The 22,043-nt window shown below is 35.7% G+C and overlaps 1 protein-coding gene across 7 annotated transcripts; it reads left to right on the top strand.

Moving 5' to 3' along the window:
• Positions 1–7,279: 7,279 nt before the first annotated feature.
• Positions 7,280–20,219, top strand: LOC122034359 (protein MODIFIER OF SNC1 1-like). 7 transcript variants are annotated; one of them, XM_042593585.1, is made up of 10 exons: positions 7,280–7,460; positions 10,847–10,925; positions 11,755–11,829; positions 11,940–11,984; positions 12,086–12,500; positions 12,667–12,763; positions 15,060–15,137; positions 15,218–16,692; positions 17,393–19,770; positions 19,908–20,219. In XM_042593585.1, exons 2-9 carry the CDS (start codon positions 10,894–10,896, stop codon positions 19,754–19,756), a joined length of 4,581 nt encoding a protein of 1,526 aa, XP_042449519.1. In that variant the 5' UTR covers positions 7,280–7,460; positions 10,847–10,893; the 3' UTR covers positions 19,757–19,770; positions 19,908–20,219. The 7 variants fall into 7 exon arrangements, with proteins under 7 accessions (XP_042449519.1, XP_042449522.1, XP_042449521.1 ...); XM_042593588.1 differs by adding an exon at positions 11,476–11,654 and having other exon boundaries at positions 17,393–20,219; XM_042593587.1 differs by adding an exon at positions 7,635–7,717 and having other exon boundaries at positions 15,063–15,137; positions 17,393–20,219.
• The last annotated feature ends 1,824 nt before the right edge of the window (positions 20,220–22,043 follow it).

The following is a 22,043-nucleotide window of genomic DNA, read 5'->3' as shown; positions in this document are numbered from 1 at the left end:
ACTTCCATAATAACTAAGGTCTAGTTCTTTTATTAAGTCAGTACAAAAAGAACTTACCTAAAATGGTCCTACTCAATACACTTAGAGTGTACCAGTGTAATTTATTAGTCGAGATAAACTAATACTTAATTACACTACAACTATTCTAATGGCTTGTTCCTTTCCATCTTAGTCGCGAGCAACTATTTATAATTTATAAAGAACCGATAACATGATCTTCTGAGTGTGACACCACACTCCATGTTATCTACTATATAAATTAATTGAACAATTACATTTAACAAATAAATACAGATATTGACCAATGTGATTCTTTTATTTCAAAAATAAATGTTTACAAAAGCTGGGCTTTTAGTATACACTCCAACACATCCTTCTTCTTTTGATGTTGAGCATCTCTCAACTTCGGATTCCTCTTCTTCTTGATCAAATGAGTTGCCCTCTTTGGATTCTTCTTGATTTTGTATATGTTGGGACCGTTGGAGGCCGGCTAGAAGGGTTTTGAATAGCTCTGCAAAAATAAAATAAAAATACCCTTCTCGGACTTTTAAAAGAACACTTGTGTAAATAATTAAAGAAAGCAACTAAAAAGACGAGGCTCACGGATTTCACTTGGTTACAACCGGGGAGGTTGTTAATCCAAGGAATGGACCGCATTAAGTATCTCTTTCAGGCAGAGAAGCCTCTTACAACAGTGAAAGAACAGAAATGAGAAGCTAAACTAAAAGAAGAGCGCACAAGTGTTGTAATGCTAATTGCTTGTTCTATTTAGCTTCTTGGACCAAGACTATATTTATAGCCTTGGTCGGGGCGCCGTTAGATTTTCATCATCTGCTAACCTTCCCATTGGGCTTGCCCTTACCTAACTTCTAGTTAGGACTTCCCAATCAAGTATCCAGTCAACCTTGACCTACTTGACTTTTCTTCACACTAAATTGGTCAAACATTGACCAGAGGAGAATTGCTCTAACAATCTCCCTAAATAGACTATTGCACCTACAATCTTCATACATTGTCAAGCATCAAGACTCAAACTTGAGCCAATTAAAGCTTAGTCAATCTGAACCTTGACCTAGGGAAATTACACCAACAATCTCTTCCTTTTTGATGTTTGACAATACGTTTAAATTAGGCTAATCTCATAGCCTCAACTTCTTCTTCATGCCAAAGTATGAATCAGAGTTTCTTTCATTCTCTCCCTTTCCCAGAGGGCAAACTCCTCCTTTTGGGTAATAAAGGTCTAACTTAAATGCTACATTCTCTCTCTTTGGCACATATCAAAAACTCTCCCCTAAAGAGTTATCCACACATTGTTCACAATTTCACATGTTGTTCATAACACCATAATGAAGGTCTTAAACCCTTCATTGTCTCCAATGCTCTTCCTAAAGCATTCACACACCATAATGAAGATATCCAATCGTCCATTGTTTTCCAATGCTCAACTTTGAGCATTCAGTATAACGAAGGTTTACAACCTTCCATGGTTTTGTGAAAAATGAATTCATGTATTTAAGGAATAGTTCTCCCTCAAAACATGCTTTAAAATTCTGTCATTCCACCAACAGTGACTTGGAGTTCCTAAGACTTTAGGAAATCCAAAGTTTGAAGTTTTGAGATTCAAAATTGAATAATGAAACTCAACTTTATCCTAAACTTCAACTTAATCTCCTTTAACCAATCAAATCTTGTTTTCATCAAGAAAATTACCCTTAAATAATCATAAATGAGTTTTTTAGGGTTTATGATGGTTAACATGACTAACCGTGGCTAAATAGACTGAAATCAGACAATTTCAGTCAAAAATTAGCTTTTTCAATTGATTGAAGTTGGGACTCAATCGATTGAAGCTGGGACTCAATCGATTGAAGCTTTTCAATTGATCCACTGATCATTCAGTAAGGCTTGTCACGAAAAAGCTATTGAATCAATTAGCTGATCAATCCATGCAGGGTTCAATCGATCGATTGATCGATTCTGTGAGCTTCTGTTCGTAGAAAAATCCAATTCAATCGATCGATCAATCGATTGAACATCCCTAATTGATCAACCGATTGATTGAGTTTCTAATTTCCTAAAGTCAAATTTCAGTCGAAATTCAGAAATACCCTAAAAATTCTACAAAATTCTAAAAATCGTAAATTTTTTTGTAAATATTATTTAAGACATATATTATCATGGAAAAAAAATTCTAAGAAAATACACCATATTTTCAAATATTGACACAAAACTTAAAACCATTAAAAACTTCAATATTTCTTCTTAGTTTGTGTCTAATTCTTCAATGGTGATTGCTATCAAAATATAGACTTTAGCAAGGTTTTTCAAAGATGTTTTGAAATGAATTTCAAAACCAATTTCCAACTATGTTCTTTGGGCTAGATGCACATGACTTGTATATTAGCTTTCCCGGCTATATGTACATGCCTTGTATATTAGCTTTCCCAATCATTGGATAATGCATCTATGTGTTTTGGATGAAATTAAAACTCAAAAGATACACTAAATCAACATCTTGAGTTTTTATTCATTCTCTTAACATCTCACCAAATAATATGATATTTATTATTTACAATTGAAATTTCTATATCTTTATTTGTAGGGTGACACTTTTTTCATTTGATCAAGATGAAGAGACTTCTTCTTGATCCGGTATTGATGTTCCAAGCTCCCCCTCAATCCTTGAGGTGGAGGTTTCTTTATCTTCATCCTCATGCACATGAAATAAGGAGTATACTCCTTTGTCTTTGTCTTCATGCTCTCTAGAGGATGAACCTCCTTCTTCTTCTTTTGATGTTGAGCATCTCTCAACTTCGGATTCCTCTTCTTCTTTTGATGTTGAGCATCTCTCAACTTCGGATTCCTCTTCTTCTTGATCCAATGAGTTGTCCTCTTTAGATTCTTCTTGATTTTGTATAGTGGAGGGATCGTTATGGATTTTTACCAATTTGCTCCAAAGCTCCTTAGCATCCTCAAATTCTCCTATCTTGTTCAAGATGTTGCTATGCAATAAATTGACCAATAGATTGGTCACTTTATCATTGACCTCACATCTTTAGATTTGCTCTTGACTCTATTTGCTCCTTTTGATGAGTTTGCCTTTTGAATCTTTTGGAGCTTGAAAACCCTCTATTAGAGTAAACCATTTCTCTATCTCCATCATGAAGAAGTTTTCAATTTTTGATTTCCAAGAATCGAAGCTTGTCATTGTGAATGGTAGAGACACCTTTGTGTTAAATCCGAGTCAATCTCGGAAATCCATCTTGAAGTTGAGCTTGTTGTGATCCTTGACTTATTGGCTTTAGTGCTTCAACTTTTTTTTCCTCTAGTTCGTTGGCCTTCCGGCGATGAGTCTGGTAAAGAGCGACCTAGTTCTGATACTACTTCTTGGGCCACTTCAGAGCTAGGGGTGAATAACTTCTCACACTTCGATGATGATGATTTTCAGCTGAATAGACTCGAAGCAAACTCCCAATGCTAGCACAAAGATTTACTTGGTATCCACCTCAAGAAGAGGTGACTGATCCAAGGATCTACACACTGAGTACACTATTCACTAAGAAAGAAACTCCTTCTCGAAACAACCGGAGGTGGAGAAACCTCTTACAATACTCACACAAGCATACAACTCAACGTAAGAAATAAATACGAGAATACAAGAGAAAACCTCCTTCTTGCTTGAACTCGTGTAGCTTATAGATGCCTCTTGACCTTGGAAGGGCAACAACATTTATCTCTAAGATGCTTCAAGAAGCGGCGATGAGTAGTCGTGAGCTCGGTGAAGAGAACAGCAGAACTTCTTTGCGTTTAAACCTCGCCAACGACTTTATCCTGTCGCAATCTAAGGCTCCCAATTGATTGGACTTGCTCCTAATCGATTGTCATGTCAGATCCATGTAATCCTAGCTGTCCAAAGCCTGCATCCTGTGCAATGATCATATCCCAATCGATTGACTGATTGATTGAGGAGGCTTTGATTGATCGACTGATCGATTCAGAACACCTCTATGCTCTTGCAGATAAATCCTAAATCAATTGACCGATCGATTCAGGCTGCCTCACAATATCGAGAGAAAACAAGCCCCAATTGATCAACCGATCGATTAGAGTATCCCAATCGATTGGTTGATAAATTGGAGTATCCCAATTGATAAGCTGATCAATTGGAGAGTACACTGTGCTCTTCGTGCGAGTGGCCTCCAATCGATCAGCTGATCGATTGGCGTAACCCCAATCGATCGGATGATCGATTGGACTACCCTTGCTTGCAAAGCTCTCCCAATCGATCAACTGATCGATTGAGGTTTGGTTCAATCGATCGGTGATTGATTGACCAACCCTAACTTATCTAACTCAAGTCTAGAGTCTTAAATCCAACATCCTGTCAACCGTGACTTGTTAGGACTCGCTCATGTCCAGCATCTGATCAACCTTAACCTGTTAGGACTTCGTTACCAAGTGTCCGGTCAATCCTTTGACCCACTTGGACTTTCTAGCCGTGCCAAGTGTCGGGTCAATCTTGACCCACTTGGACTTCTAAACACTAGGTGTTTGGTCACCCCGGACCCACCTAGATTTCCACATGTTTGACTTCACTCACTGGACTTTCACCTGTCTTTCACTCACTAGAATTTTCCAACTGCATAACTTCATTCACTAAGACTTTTTATCTGCCTGACTCCACTTACTAAGACTTTCCACACTAAGTGTCCGGTCAACACTGATCCACTTAGATTTCCATCATTTGCCAAAATTCCCGTTGGACTTGCTCTTGCCTAATTTCCAGTTAGGACTTCCCAGTCAAGTATCCGGCTAACTTTGATCTACTTGACTCTTTTTCACATCAAAATGAATAAACATTGATTAGAGGAGAATTGCTCCAACAATTTTTCAAAATGGATGATTGCACTTATAATATTCATACATTATCAACATCAAAATTCAAATATCAAAACTCAAGTTTGAGCCAATTCAAGTTTAGTCAACCTAATCACCTTTGACGTAAGAAAATTACACCAACAAGATCCTCTGGTCCATAAGAAATTGGTCCACTGCATGGCTTGATTGATTTATATCGATCACACTTATTTAATAGATGAGATCTATCAAAATTAATCAATCGAAAAATGGGTCATCCCTATGATCCGCAATACATATTAGTTATTACTTTGTAAATTAATCCATAAATTAGTTTATTATTATTATTTTAAATTAGAGGAGTTTTTGAAAAAAAAATATTTTGGATAAAATAAAAATACAAATTAAAAAAAAAACAAAAAATTAAAAGAGAACGTTTAGTTATCAGGCCACGTGGCAAGCAGAGACGAATCTAAATAGGGGCTGTCCTAGGCTATAGCCCAGCCCTTTTGGTTGAAAACTTATGGAATTGGATTGGGAGAACAATAGGTTTTCGCAATATCTACACCATATCTGCTCAGCATCCGCTACCATCTAAGAATTAGCCAAAGCCAAGAAAAAAATTAGATTTTCCAAACATCAACCAAATAAAAAAATCTATTTTTTCCTTTCTAGTTCCACCAGCTGATGCTGCGTAAACGCAGCATCCTCACGCCCAGCGATGGTTCATCGAAGGGAAGAAGTAAAATCCGAACAAACCAACTCGACCAAGAGACTTTGAGTGGCCACCGACAAACAAATCCGATGTTCTTCCTCCCGAACTCTATAAAATAAGGAAGAATCGTCCAGTCCTAAATTTACCTACCGTTTCCGCTCCTTTTCCTTCGGCGTTAGGCGTTGCTCGTGATAAAGCGGAGGGATGCGAAGGAAGCTGCTTTAATCTAATTTTTAATTTTGACCATACCGTTGCACTCTATTCTAAACCAAATTAATGTGAGTGTGACTATTAATAACAATAAATTAGCATTGTGAAGTACATCATTTTATATTTGAAATACGGTGTATTAGAGTCAAAAAAAAAAAAATGGGAGAATTTTTAACATTATCTGATTTTACCATCAATGAGTATTTTCGGGTAATAAAAAAATGGTAAAGATGACCCTTCTTAGTAAAAATAGGATGATTTTCTTAAAAATTATATGATATTCTATATTGAATAAAATTTAGTTAACGATATAGAATAGATTCTATTATATATTAATTTTATATTTCAAAATTTAGTATGACATAACTTTATTATTATATTAAATTTAAGCCTCCTTTAATTTTAATTTTTGGATCGTCCCTAGCGATGCTACACATCATGGTTCCTATATTTCCAATGTTAACCTATTAGATATAATTATCAGTAAATTAATTTAATAATTTCATAAATAATCAAAAATATATTAAATAAAAATATAAAATTAGGTGAAATATTAGAAACGACGAGATGATAATGCACTCATGCTAAGTGAACTCAACCTCTTCTGCGATATCTTTAACGAACTTGACCAATTCAAAATCAGCCCAGTCCACTTCTAATTTCTGGATCCTTCCCTGGTGGCAAGTGACCATCGAGTCACCTAAATTTGCTCAACACGCAGCTTTCGTTAATCGATAGAGTTAGGGTTGGGTATGATATACCATATATGTTATATTGTATTGGAAATTTTGAAAAAAAGAAAATTATATCAATATTATATTAAAATTTAATATATCATACCATTCTATCGAAAATTTTAAACTAATTAAATAAAAAATTCAAACTAATAAAATCAATTAAATTTATTAAAGAAAAATTGAATTAATAAAATATCGATTAATTTAATTTTCGATTAAACTAATTATATTAATTTGAAAAATTTTATATATCAAAAATCAGCACCATGTTTGATTTTTATAAATCATCCGCCTAAAATAAATCAGCTATGATTTTAATTTCAAAATTAGCACCACATTCATTTTTAAGAAAAAATTTATTTTGTATTTCAAGATAAATTAAGATATTAATTTTTTAGTATACCAAAATTTTACTTATTAAATAATATTATTAAAAACAATTATTATTAAGTAATATTTAAATATTTAATATATTAATATAAAAATATTATTAAAAGTAACTCATCAATATCCGTATTATTTTTTATTTGGCAAATTAATTCAAAAATTAGTTTATTATTATTATTTTAAGTTAGGCATTTTTGAAAAAAAAAAAAACATAAATGAAGATTATATTTCCGTGATCGGGCCACGTTGGCATCTTCCGTTCGTCGATACCAAAGCCTGTTACATTCCAATCACCAAACATGTTCCCCACCAATCAAAATCGTCCGCGTGGTCCAATTCGCTTGATATTACTCACTGCCCTAGCTTTCTTCCTTTCTCGTCTTCTACCTCTTCTCTCGTCGCCACTCGCCTCCTCTTCTTCTTCCCTTTCCTCCCTCCCCATTCCAACCGGCGGCGATTTCAGCCGGATCTGAAGACACCAGCGTACACCAGTTGCTCCGATCCGCTGGAAACCAACCCATTAAGCTCTCTACGCACTCCGTCACGAGAAGGAGGTATCGATCGCGACTCTTTTTCGATTCTAAGATTCGCCCCAAAAAACTTTGGTTCCGTAACGATTTTTGGGGATCGTATTGTTTGACGCCTACGATCCTCTATCTAAGTTTATATTTACTTTTTTGTTCAATTTTGATCGAAGCCTCGTTGAACCTATCGTGAAACTCTGGCAGTGATGCAATATGTTGCAGCGGGTTGATGTGTGAGAGATGAGTCTCAATCAGCGTTTTAGAATGCCCCTGCTCAGCCACTATAGGTGGGTTCTGAAGGGATCTACATAGCCTCTGCTCAGCCACTATAGGTGGGTTTTAGAATGCGCCTGCTCAGCCACTATAGCTACGTATATGCAATCTATAAAGTTAAAAATTTTATTTGGTTTATTTAAGCTAATATAAAATAAATTAAATTGATCTAAAGCCCTAAGCTACTCGGAGTAGTAACCCGGATCTCGTAACTATTACTTAAACATTTATTTTTCTAGTGAACAAACTCAAATATCAATATAACTATTTCTAATACTTTTAAGGCAGTGAAGATAGGTCTAAGTTTGGACATATAATTTGCCACCAAATTGTTATATTTGGATATTACCCAAAATATTTCATCAACAAGGGTTAAATAGTGGTTTGGGCAATCTTTTGCCAGCAAATTGTTTTCTTTGGATATTACCCAAAATATTTCATCCTATAACATAGGTTAAATAGCAGTCCAGTGCTATTGTTTAGATCCTTACAAACAATAAAAAATATATACACACACACATAAATTAAAATAAATCTTTTTAGTGCATGTATGGAAAACCTATATTGAACAACTTGTACCAAAATTTCTAAAATTTTCTATGGATAAGTTCCTTGGAAAAAAAATATGGATAAGATCCTTATGGCTTTATTCAAAATTTCTAAGTTTCCAAAATTAGGTGTACGGCGTACCTACTTGGTAAATTTCCGCATTACTTTTCAAGACTGTGAAGGGACTTATATGGTTAAAATAGCCATTTTCAGAGTGCTTTTCTAATGTTTTCCCGTACTCCATAATGTAAAATTTACTTTATAAACGGCTTATGGATTGACTTGATTTTTGTGCATTTTTGGATGGAAAATGATGAGTTTTAAAATACCATTCTAGGCTATATTGTCAGTATTTAGTGGTACAACCAAAGCTAGTGCAGGCACTGAAGTGAATCATAAATCTGATTTTAGTGTTGGTATAAGTTGTTCAATATAAGTATTTCCATACATGCAGTAAAAAGATTTATTTTAATTTATGTGTGTATATATAAGGATCTAAACAATATGTGATATGTATCAGTTAAAAATTCACTTGGTTTTGCATTGGACTGCTATTGGATGAAATATTTTGGGTAATATCCAAATAAAACAATTTGCTGCAAAAGATTTCCTAAACCACTATTTAACCCTTGTTGATGAAACATTTTGGGCAATATCCAAATATAACAATTTGGTGACAAAGGATATGCCCAAACTTAGACCTATCTACAGTTCTACACTGTCTTAAAAGTATTAAAAATAGTGATATTAATATTTCAGTTCTTTTCACTTGAAAAATAAATGTTTAAGTAATAGTTACAAGTTACTAATTCGGGTAGCTTAGGGTTTTAGATCAATTTATTTTATTTTATATTAATTTAAATAATCCAAATATACATATGTGGTAGCTATGTAGATCCCTTCGGTACCCACCTATAGTGGCCGAGTAGGGGCATTCTAAAACCCCTATTGAGAGTGTGAGATTTAATACATATTGCTCTTGTTCCGACCCCACCTAGTGGGAAAAGGCTTGGTTGTTGTTAGGGATGTAAACGAGTCGAACCGAGCCGAACAGTATTAGACTCAAGCTCGGCTCTAGCTCGAATCGAGCTTTTATCACAAGGCTCGAGCTCGGCTCGTTTTAGAATTATCAAGCTTGCGAACAGTTCGAGCTCGGCTCGTTATTTGCTCGATTATCAAAGTTAACAAGCCTAACTCGTTAAGCGAGCTCGGGCTCGTTTTCGAACTCGTTTAGAGCTCGTTTTAGAGCTCATTTTTTGGCTCATTTTAGTGCTCGTTTTAGAGCTCGTTTTTTGGCTCGGTTTAAGGCTTGTTTTTTTGGCTCGCGAGCCTATAAACGAACATGTTCGCGAGCTCACGAGCCGAATATCCTTAAGCTCGAGCTCGGCTCGATAAAACTGTCGAGCTCGAAATCGAGCTCGAACTCGGCTCGATAAGATAAACGAACGAATTCGAACGAGCTTTTTACCGAATCGAGCTCCGGATAGCTCGCGAACCGTTGTTGTTGTTGTTGTTGTTGTTGCTCTTGTTTTAATTTCACTTTGGTTGATTTTACAATATAATTTTTTTAAAAAAATATTTATTCTAGGTCATTATTACTGAAGGCAACTTTTACAGGATTATATACTTAAACATATCATTTGGGCGTGTAATTCGTAAAACAAATTTTAACCTCTTTTATTATATATTTTACTTGCATACTATTCTTTCCTCACCATAGGATGGCATTGCAGTTCACTGTGTACTTACATGGGTCATGGATCTCAGATTGGGGGAAGATAAATGAGAACATCTCACCTGTGCGATCTTAAGCAAATACGGAAATAGGCTATTTTATAGGCCAATACAAAAGTTCACAAAAGCCTTATTCTTCTTTGTATCATAATGTTTAGAATTAGCTTACTTATCAGGTAAGTTTCTTTTTTATGTTGCAGTTTTTGGTTTACTGATGTGAATTATCTTTGCAGATGGGCTTTAGTTTTACTGGCATATCACGTATTGGCAATTATATGGGAGTAAAATATATTTTAGAGAGGTATTGTTAGTAAGCAATTTAGTTAGAAGAGTGTAATCTATTAGAGTGTAAGGGGGTAGATGTAAATGGAAAAAAAATCTTTAATGTAATTAAAATAATTTAATTTATTTGAATACTACTAATGATATGACTTTTCAAAGAGTTAAAGGGAAGGATGAGATATATAGCTGATCTAAGTGGTTGAGATAAATGACTTGATGATAATGATGCCAATACTTACTATCCTAAGCAAACATAGGGAGGCGAACCATTGTTGTTCTTGTTATCCATCCTGTGATCAGGAACAGTGAGTTTAGTATCAGTGCAGAGTGTATTCGTGTATGTTATTAGCAGTATGGTGCACCAATGTCCCCTGTCTCCAATTTCAATTGTTTGTAATATAGAAAATTTTCAATATCACATCATTGTTTGATGGGTTTACTTTGCTCAAATATCTTTATAATATACCTACTTAAGTTTCTGGGCAATTGAGTATTGTATCTTTGACTAATTTTCTTATAGAATCAAGTCATTTGATGCATTCTTAGAATAAGTGTTTATTTTGAATTTTGGCTTTCAGGTAGTGATTGGCATTCATTTCAATTATCCGGGAGTGCCCATTACTATATGGCTTCAAATATCCTGTCAGGAGATCGAAGGTTGATGATTGCTTGTGATTTCAATTCAATCTTTGTTCTTGATTACAAGTTCCTGTTTGAAGTTCAAACATTTTTCTTCTATTTTATTTTTTAAAGAAGACTTTTAGCAATTTTGTGTAAAATTTTTAGTAATATTTGGAGAAGATTGTAACTGCTGTATGTAAGTGTAGCCCACTTACTAAACAAGTCTCCATGGAAAATTTAAAAATGACAGCAGGCCTTATGATGGTCTCAATGCTTTTCAATGGTCACCTATATAAATGTAAGAGAGAAACTTGAAGAGAGATCTTACGTAGTCCAGATCATTTATCTTGCCATTTGAGATGCTTTCTTTCTTTCCATGGTGTCTACCTTCTACTTTATTTTCCCGCTCCTTCCATCCTTTCCTCTTTTCATGCTCCAAAGTTGGTATACCAAGAATGTCTTAAGCGGTAAATTTTGGAGATGAAGAATCTCCTCACAAAAGCTTATTCTCTTTTTTCGTCTTTTGGTTCTTCTGCTTCCCTAATTTTCTCCTCCAACCTCCTCACTTTTTTTTTTCTGGTTTCAGGGTTGATAGGAGTTATATGGCCCTCACTCTGAAAATTCATGAGCCTCTAGTCTCTGGGAAAGATTTGGGGAGAGAGAGAAGGGTAGTAGACAAAACTGTTGACCATAACATCTTTGTGTATTAGTTGACTTCACATATTGAAATCTTGCATATAAAGTCTTGCTTGAAATTTTGGCATGGTAATCAAGATGATCTAATGTTCTTAGTTATTTTCAAAACATTTTTTATGATTTCTTACTTGTCAGTAATCATTGCATTTTTTTAATGGTACTTCTTTAGATGGGCTTCTGGACGAAAGTCAGGCATGACTATTTTAGGCAAAGTGCCAAAACCCATCAATTTACCTAGTCAAAGGTAACAATGCATTATCACTATAATTTATAATCTTATTTATGTATCTTGGTTAGATTTGTGTACTTCTATTTTAATAGTTTTTTGTACTTAAATTTTGACCACTTTTGAAGGTCGGAGAACAATGGTCTCGACCCAAATGTGGAGATTGTTCCAAAGTGAGCCTATTGCTTCCTCATGTGTATTTTCCCCTTCTAAAACTGATGGAGGGATGCACTGTTTATTCTACTTGCATGGTGATTCCTGATTGATATTTCAGGGGCACCCTTTCTTGGGGAAGTCGATCATCTTCGTCAACCTCAAATGTGTGGAGTTCATCAACTCTACTATCACCTAAAACTGATGGAGGTACTGGTTCACCCAGTCATTGTAATAGCCGCCCATCATCTGGTGGAAGTGGAACGAGGCCATCGACAGCGGGCAGTGATAAATCCCTAGACTCCCAAAATGCATGGGGTTCAAATTCTCACCCATCAACTGCATCTGGACTATCACCCTCACACCAGGCACCAGTGCTTGCATCTCGTCCCAGAAGTGCAGAAACAAGGTCAATTATTGCAGCTCGCCCTCGAAGTGCAGAAACAAGGCCAGGTAGCTCCCAGTTGTCTCGATTTGCAGAAAATGTACCAGAATCTGCAGTTGCATGGGGATCTACATTAACTGCTGACAAGTTGGTATTTCCCTACCTTCCTTCTTCCAATCTGTTTTGCACACGTCTGTATGAACCTTCTGCTTGCAGCTGTACTCATACTTTAATGTGCTTTAAAAAATTTTAATTTTCTCCATCTGAAATTTATTTTTGTTCTTTTGACATTCAACTTGATCTTTTATATGTGTTAGGGAATTGCATCATCAATAAATCACGAATTTTCCTTAAGTTCTGGAGACTTTCCAACTCTAGGCTCCGAGAAAAGAAATGAAATGCATGATCAGCAAGGTGACTTTTTTTTTTCTATGTTGTCTTTAAATCTCATAATCCAAGTGTTAACAATATAAATATAAGATTATTTTTTATGAGTTTGCACTTTAGAGACAAGAGGTTAGCCAATCAAATTATGTTATACAAGAGGTCCGTCTCATTAGCAATATGTCTTGGATAGAATGGGGACAAGATGCTTGCAACCAAACTCAAATAGTTGGAACAAATACGACTGAATGATGAAGATGATCCTTGCATAGACTTTAATAGAGGGAGAAGATCTATTCAGTCAACCTTGAGAGTGGTGACTAATTTTGTGATGACGATTAGCTTTGAGTTCTGTTGAACTCAAATGTACCTCATTAGATCACATATTGAGCGACCCAAAATATAAATACATAAAATTTGACATTTTTTAACTGTTGGAGCTTTTGGAATCATTGATTTGTTGTTTAAATTTAATATAATTATCATTGTGGGATTATATTATTTATATCAATTTTATATCCTAATATTGGTGATAGATTCTGTAGTGAAGTGCAATTTATTTTATATTCATTTAGGTTTTACCTGATTATTATCAAGGTTTAAAAAGGCTGGTAAATGTGTGTGAATATATATGTGGACAAACATTTGATTAAATTGACTTATTCTTTTTTACAAATTTTTTGGTCCAAAGATTTAAACATAGTGAGAGCATGAAATCGTTAATGATGATAATTTCTATGATATGTCGCAACCTGTGTTTATAATGATGTCCAAGTAGTTGTATGAGACACCATCGAATGTATTCTATGTATTATCTCTAATATAGTGCATTAATCAATTTATAAAAAGGTACAATCATAAGTAAACAAGTGATAATTAATAAATGAACACATACCAACAACTAAATACATTGTATTTCACATTGCTTCGAGGAAAACACAACAAACGAGGAGAGGTAAAGTGATATATAATTAAAAAACACACCTGGACTGCCTGCCTGGGTCAACTAGACTGGCTGCTATTTGGAGTCGCATAAAGGGACTGCTCAATCACTAGGCAAAGCGGCCCCTTCCATTTCAGTCTAGGCAAATGCCTAGACTGCTTTTTAGAATAGTGATTCTTATTCAGATTTGTTACTCATTTCTTGACTGATAGTTGAAGAGCAACTAAGGTGTTTGAAGTAAATAATACATGTATATGAATTGGGTATTCTTGTGATATTAAGATGTCAACTACCAGAAAAAATTAAAGAAGGATTTAATTGGTTTGGAGGTTAGTAAAGTTATAGTAGAAGTGAAAGTAATAAAAGGTGTCATGATCTACAAATGATAAAGTAGAAGAGTTTCTCATGGTTAGCGTATCCAAGCTCATCTGTTTTTCACCAACCTTGAATTTTACCTCCATACACAGAAACCATTATGGGCACACCTTGAATGGTTGCCTTTTTAATGGACAGGAAAGGTACTATCACACATTATCATTTTGTTACATCGTTTTCTTAGCAATTAATATAATAGAAGAATTAGATGAAGGTGAAGAGGAAGTAGAAGAAGCAGTCATTGTTGTGGGATGTTTATCGATCCTTGTTGATCAAGCGATGATGGAAAGTATAACAGCTTAACTGTTAATTGGTTCATCAAAATTGTTAGCTTGTTCCAGCTTAGCAGTGTATCTTTGTTGTTGATCAAATTCTTGCTGATGAGGTTATGGGGTGATTGCAAGGTGCACAGTCTGAATCTAATCCTTGAACTGAGGCAGTATGTAATCTGCCGTCCCAATGTCATGGCCTATGCTGGGCCTTACTAAGTGAAATTTCTGCACGGTACTGATACCTTACTGATCCAACAGATCTTTTAGATTGGTGTTGTTCTGAAATTTTAAACACTCCAGCACCATACGATCCAGTTCCCACTGATGTGAATAACATACTGAGATTTTAACATTTTATATGGGCTGGTATTGGATGGGTTCCATAATGTCACAAAGCTGTCTTGGATGGTACAATAATAATACCTTGACAACCTTCCAGGTTAACTCTGCTGATTCAAACAAATGATTGAAATGTTTTATAGCTTATAAATTAGGCCATACAATACTTCATCAAATCTTATTCTGTTTGTTTTTGTCTGGTTACATTACCTTTTTATCAAAAAAAAAAAAAGAAGCAAATTAGTCAATTCTGTTGTTGGCTGATAGCAGATTTTGCTATGTTTTTTTATTCCAATCTCAAGTTAGTTTGATGCAAAAATACAATTGAAAACAAACAATACTTATTTTGTATCTTTTACTAGCAATATTTTATGCTATCTTTTACATCTCTGATTAGCAGGTCAAACATTCCAAGAACATACTGATGCATCTTCTGGTCCTCTGAGATCCAATGAAAGTCTGAAATCCCCTCGTGGTGGGTGAAGATGCATTAGCTTGCTTGGTTTTTAAGTATTCTTATCATAATAGGACTCAAGATATGCTTTGTGAACTCAGGAGAAGATGCCTGCATGGATCAAGAGGATGCCAGTGCTCCTAGAACTGGGAGAGAGACTTCTTATCAAGTCGCTGCCTCACATAACCAAGAATTGAATAACAATTCTCAGCAGGCACAGCCACTTAAAAGCTCCAAATTGACACCTACTCAGTTCGATTCTTGGCATGGTCCTGGAATTCATGCTCCTGACAAAGTTTTGTACAGAGGGGCATTAGTTGGTCCTTATGGACAGGCAGGGCCTCCTGGTGGTTTTCCTGTTGAATCTTTTGTGTGCTATCCTCATCCATTGCCATCCAACTCAGAGGCTGTTCCAAGGCCAGGTGCTGGGTCTGTTCAGTACCAATCTTCATCTGGAGATGTGTATCGGCCTCAAGTGCTTCCTAATTCATACATGTTTTCTAGTCACCCTGTTATTCCGGCCATACCTGGGCCCTATCCTACACCTGTTCCGTATGATGGATATTATAGCTATCATCAAGCAAGTTTTTGCACTTCTGGTGAACAACAGATGCCTTCAACAAGAGTGGCTACTCAACCAAGTTTCTTCAAAAATCCTAAATCCAATAGCAGCATAACCTCAGATGAGTATCGAAATAATCTTGGTGGAGATTTCACAAAAAGGATGGAGATACAAATACTATCTAATAGAGCTCGTGCTCCTTTTCAAGGGCCTTATAAGGTTTTGCTAAAACAACAAGGTGACATAGCAAATAATGCTCCACAAGTGAAAGTGCACAGTGGAACTCTATCACCTAATACGACACAATGCCATGTTGAAAAACCTGAAGAATCCATATCTAAGGAGAGTGAGCTGTCTCCAGGTTGCCAAAAGAATGACATCGTCAATGACATGAATCTGGAAATTGATCACCAAGCATCACTGAAAGTAGCTGTTGATGGTATGGGTCAGCCTTCAAATCCTGTTATCTCTGGTTTGGGAGAAAATTTCCGTAGAACATCTGAAGGAATACTGAAGAGAGAACCAACTGTTGCAATTCGAGGGATTCATGATTGGAAGCATAATACTGCTTCAAGAACGAATACTTCACTGATCGGAAAAATAGAAGACTTAAATAACAAAATTAGAAGTGCTGAAAACCATAGCATAGTTGGAGAATTGCTATCTAAACAAGAGAGATTAAAACAACCAAAAGTTGCCAATGCAAGGTCTGAGCATTCTATCAAAGCTAGGAGTACTTCTATCCCAGTTTCTTTGGACATGCATGCCACTGATTCAACAGTTGTATCTAGGCAGTCAGACTCTGATCTCATTCCAATTGAAGCAGGTTCCCATGTTTCAAAAGGAACCCACTCCACTCCAGGTAGGGGTGAGTATCATTCCAACTCAATGTTAGATCATCAAACTGATGGTGGTCGAACAAGAGAATTATCTGAAAACGACTCTTCTGTTGTTCTGACGGAAAAAAACACCACAGAAAATGCCTATTCAGATTTACTTGATCACAAAAACCAGGTCGGTGTCTTCCTCTAATTTGGTTAAATGTTGTGATTGCATAATGAGGGGGATTCATAATGCATTTATCAAAGTGAATTATGGCTTCCATGTATAGTTGACAAATAACTGCTAAATGCTTTCCATAAATGACCCATCTTTCTTGTTCTTTTGTTTTCTCCCCATTTTTTTTGGAATTGTTAGATACAAATTAGATGCCATTTATAAAATTTGGTATAGGACTTTCAACGGTCTTGGTATGTGTCCTCTTACGAATAATTTTATATAGTTCAGCACCTTTGGTTCCAAAATAAAATAGATAAATTTGTATCCATTTATTTTTGAGAAAATACTTTTATGAATGAATTCGTAGGGCAAGTATGAAATTCTGTTCTGGGTGTGTATATATTTGAAATCCCATGTGAAATAAAAGGCATAAGCAAGAACATAAACTGCAACTGTAGGTGAAACGCCTCATTACAACTGAGTATGTTGTTTTTAGATGACATTCATTCCAATAAATTCTCTAGTTTTTGTTCCATTTTTATTTATAGTGACAATGCTTATGCTCATCTTGTTCCTATGTGTCCCCAGACTTTTGCAAGGTAAAAGTGAATGTCTGAATCTCGATCAAAAGTCAACATTGTATTTTCTTTCTTTCTTTTTGGAAAATGGTATCCGAGTATGGATAAATGTTTTTGATGCCCTTTTCTTTGCTCAGCGTGCTAAAACGAAAGAGTTGGCTTCACAACGTGCAAAGCAGTTACAGAGAGAGGAGGAGAGGATGAGGGATCAAAAAGCAAAATCTCTTGCAAAGTTGGAAGAACTGAACAGACACTCAGCAACAAGCACAAAACCTCAGTCAAATGAGGCATCATCCTCTGGCCATATTCTGCATCAGCCAGAAGATGCTGGAGTAGATGCAGCTTCAAATGTTACCCTCCTTACAGCTGATATACCACTACAGGCAAATAACGACGAGTATAACAATGTTGGACCGGTAGTTTCTTTGCCTCCCAATTCTGTTTCTCATACTCCAGAAACAGTTGCCCAAGATTCATCCGCTACTATGCCTACTCTTTCAATGGAGCATCATACAAATACTACAGCAGTTGCAGCGCAAGACACTTCACAGTCTAATGCTTCCAGTGGTTCCAAGCATAGACAGATGGGACACCGAAGAAGGCAGAAATTTTCAATGGAGAAAAACACAGGCGGGAAGTCAATGAGGGATGATGCAGGATCAAAACATCTTGATGAGGCTTTATATGAGAGTAGATCAAATGAGAAGCAATTTACCGGTGAAAAGAAAGAGAGCCCACAAAAGTTTGTTGAAGTCAATGCACCTGCATCAAGTGTTGATATGTTGCCCCATAATGGAGATTCTTCTCTGCACCAGAAGAAGAAAAATAATAGAAACTGGAGGAATAAAAACAGGGATGATACTTTATTTGGCTCTAGCATAACAACACATTCAAATGTAAAGATTGAAGAATACCCAAGTCAAAGTCCTAAGACTATTCCTGCACCACCGGATATGGAAACTTCATCAGCTCCTGCCATAATTTCTGCTGACCATAGTAGCGGTCAGGAGTCTGGGGATGGCATAGTAAACTCCCAAGGGTCTTCTAAAGTTGATGACGAAATTCAAGGTAGGATGAGCAGCCATTGGAGACCCCATCCATTTCGAAAGATAGCAAGAAACTATCAGTCCGTTAGGCCTACTGACAAGGTTCATGGAAGTGAGACTGTCATCAGGGCACCTGTAAGGCCTGCAAATAAGATTGAACAATCTGAGGAAATCAAGCAGAATAGTACAATGGGAAATAACTCTGATTCTTCGCAACAGATTGGACATGATATCAGTGGTACAAAAACAAAGAGGGCTGAGATGGAGAGATATGTCCCTAAACCTGTTGCCAAAGAACACTTGCAGCAAGAAAATAATCAAAAGTCTTCAACCCATGACAATCAAATGGCTTTTGATGACATGCATGAGAAACCTCATTTGGATTCCAAAGTTGTCGGGTTGTGTAAAATTGATGGCTCATCTGATTTTGGGGTTGAAACAAAGAAGGCAGAGGAAAATAGGCCTGGCAGGCGTGGTAGGGTTCACGCCTCTTGGCGTCAAAGGAGTTCAGCCGATTCTGCTCTTCCTTCACAGATTCCAAATGAAAATGTGCAACCCCCTGATGGGACCAAAATTTTCAACAAACCTTCCAATCAGCATCTACCATTACCAGAACAGGTAAAATCTGATGACAGGGAGAATGGCGACAATTTCATGCAGAAAAATTCAGGGGTGGTTTCTTCCCTGACTAAAGATCAGGGGATGAGAAGCAAGCAAAAACATCATCAAACTCACAGAGTTACAGGAAGCAATTATGGGATTTCCGAGGATCAAATTTTCAAGAATGAAACAAATGATAAAAATGGTGACAGTCATCTCAATTTAGATACAAGTGAAAATGATGTGAAAAATTGCATAAATGATCCCGGTAAGCATGCTGTTGGTGAACATGTTAGGTCTCACTCTCGCTGGAAACCCAAGTCTCAAATTTCTCACCCAGGTAAGGGCACCGGAGGACAAAGAAACTTCTATCACGCTGTAAGAGTTGAGAAGTTCAGTTATCCTGGCACTGGGACCAACTACCTGAGTAATGAAGGTAACAACACCCTGGACCAGAAAGATCAGTCTCGTAATTCTGCTCCACCAGTGGAGCAGATGCATATCAGAAAACCAGTTGGCGATGTGAATGGACATCTCGATGGGTGCTTTATTAGAGAGCAGGAAGCAACATATAGGAGCAGGGATTTTATGCACACTTTTGGAAAATCAAATGGCCAGAGAATAGATGCCCAACGGAGGAGCACTCCATATTTTGAATACCAGCCAGTTGATCCTTACAGGAAGCAAAGCGATACGTACCACAGGTCAAACTCGAACACCGATCAAGAACCACAACGCCACCATGCTTCCAGGCAGAGCTACAAGGAACATCATCATACTCAAACAAGAAACCCTCGACGCTTCATTCGCGGAGCTACTACTGCCCATGTTGATTCTAACAATGGTGAAGAATGAAACATGCTATACAGGTGCTCACACGGTCACTTTGCTTGTTACCAACTGATTAGGCGTTAAAACTCCACCGATAATATTTCACAGCATTACGAGGGAAGCTTTTGTAGTTGTAGTGGAAGTTTCACTCTGTTATTTCCTTATCTGCATGTAGAGGCATAGTACGATCCTACCGAAAAGAGTTCATGCATTTGGAGCATGTGGGTTGGTCCCATTACATATACATCCTCTGTCCGCCATCAAGAACGGGTTTTTGCCGCCGATTTTCCTACTAGTTAATGCTGCTTCAAATATGGTTTGAGGTAAGAAGTGTTTGTTTCCACGAGTTGAAATCGCAATTTGTTACTCGAGACATGTTGTTAATTACAGTTTCTCCTCACTGTCTGCCCTACGTGGAACTTTGTACAGATATTTGCTGTGTGTTCCATGTCGACTCATTTTCCCCTCTTCAACTTTTTAAATTTTTTGGGGGTACTGATTTCTATTTCATGTGTTGATTACTGTTGGACCGGGCCAAACCAGTGGTGATCAAGGTGGACCATTTGAGTAATCGAACAGCCTAACTAGGTCTTTCAATAGCTAAATCAAGGGATTTAAGATTAAAGTCTTAGTTATGATATATTATAGGGGATTTTTCTCTTGAAAAATGAACTTTATGAATGTTGATCATATGGATGAGGCTCTGTCAATGCTTGTTGAATTAACTTAGTAGTTTATGGGAAACTTTTGTAGTATCAACCCGGAGTCACTTCCGGATCAACTTTTTTGGGCAACCTTATTTTTATCATCATTATTAAAAAGAGATTTTATCCTCTTTTTAATCTTTTAAAAAATATTTTTATTAACTTGATTTAAATTATTTAAATTTAATTAAAACGATTCTAATTTTATTTAAATTATTCAACACTAGTGTAATAACTATAATTGTAATTACTACAATGTTGAGGAGTGTTTTTCATGCAGAGAATGAGGATAAGACACTTGTGACATGCATGATATCGTTATAGATGAATTAGGTAGAGAATGAGGATAAGACACCTTGACATGCATGATCATCGTTATAGATGAATTAGTTATTAGGTACAGAGTTATTCTTAAGAGAATACTAATAAGAAAATTTAAATATATGTATATAAAATTTTAATTTCTATTCGATCTCACACAATGGATATCAAAAGGTGTTCAAGATTAATATGGTATATATATATTTTTACTGATATATATATATATATATACTATTTTAATTTTCTCCAGAATAATAATATTAATAATAATACTTTAAATATAAAATAAGGAATAATAATAATTAGATTTATGACAACAACTCTACAATAAGACAATAATAACTCAATTGATGATTTTAGATCGATTTTCGATGTGGATAAAATGTCTTGGTATTTATCTATCTAATTTTACTATGAGCTGGATGATACTGAACATTTGGAGCGAAGGATATTGCTTTTTTACTTTAATAACAATCTAATGAGTATGTTAAAATATCTTATTAGTATGAGCTCTTTATGTAAATGGTCGTCCCCGGGTCATGGTGTCATCTTAAGGTATTTAGATTGTCACTTAGGTATTCGTGATTTGTACCTCAAGTATAACGTATTTGTAGGAATTTTTCCTTCAAATAGGAGGCATAATAAAAAGATATTAGGCTTCTGAGTTGACCACCGCATACACTTTCTAATTTACCTTGATGATCGATGAAAAATTTTTATAGGGTTAAATTGATTATCAGAAATAATTAATGAAACTAATTAAAATTATTATTATTTGTTTCTATATATAAATGATCATTATACTGAAAGAAAATATTATATATTTTGATGTGGATCGATAATATTGACCGTTTAAAATAAAGTAAACGATATGATAATTTAATTATTTGTCCTCGAGGATTAGTAAAGTTGGTACGGTATTTTATCAAAAAAAAAAAAAAAATGGTCACATTTTCTTATTTATCAAAAAGATGCATCAAACTATTAGAATAAGTAAAAAATATATATATATATTATTCCTTTTTTACTCCTTCTATCAACCTCCTAAATCTTATGTTGTTTTCAATGCATGAATATGATATGAAAAAATATCAGACCTATGCTTAACTTAATATTTTCTATATCAGGTCCAACATGTACGATATTGAAAAATATCAGACGTCGACTAGATTTGATATGGAAAATATCAGGTTCAGTCCGAGCATGATGTTGGACTATATCAGGCTCAGGGTCAGGCTGAACCTGAAATGAAAAATATCAAGCTCATGCTGGGTCTAATATTAGAC

The sequence above is a fragment of the Zingiber officinale genome, chromosome 11B (assembly GCF_018446385.1).
Source record: "Zingiber officinale cultivar Zhangliang chromosome 11B, Zo_v1.1, whole genome shotgun sequence".
Lineage (NCBI taxonomy): Eukaryota > Viridiplantae > Streptophyta > Magnoliopsida > Zingiberales > Zingiberaceae > Zingiber > Zingiber officinale.
Note: the sequence above shows the minus strand (reverse complement) of the source record. Positions and strands in the feature narration are given on the sequence as shown.

Coding starts and splice junctions, on each gene's coding strand:
- LOC122034359 (XM_042593585.1), top strand. CDS start 10,894: ATGGCTTCAAATATCCTGTCAGGAGATCGAAG. Junction 12,764..15,059: donor TGAAATGCATGATCAGCAAG/GTGACTTTTTTT, acceptor ATCTCTGATTAG/CAGGTCAAACATTCCAAGAA. Junction 15,138..15,217: donor AAGTCTGAAATCCCCTCGTG/GTGGGTGAAGAT, acceptor TTGTGAACTCAG/GAGAAGATGCCTGCATGGAT.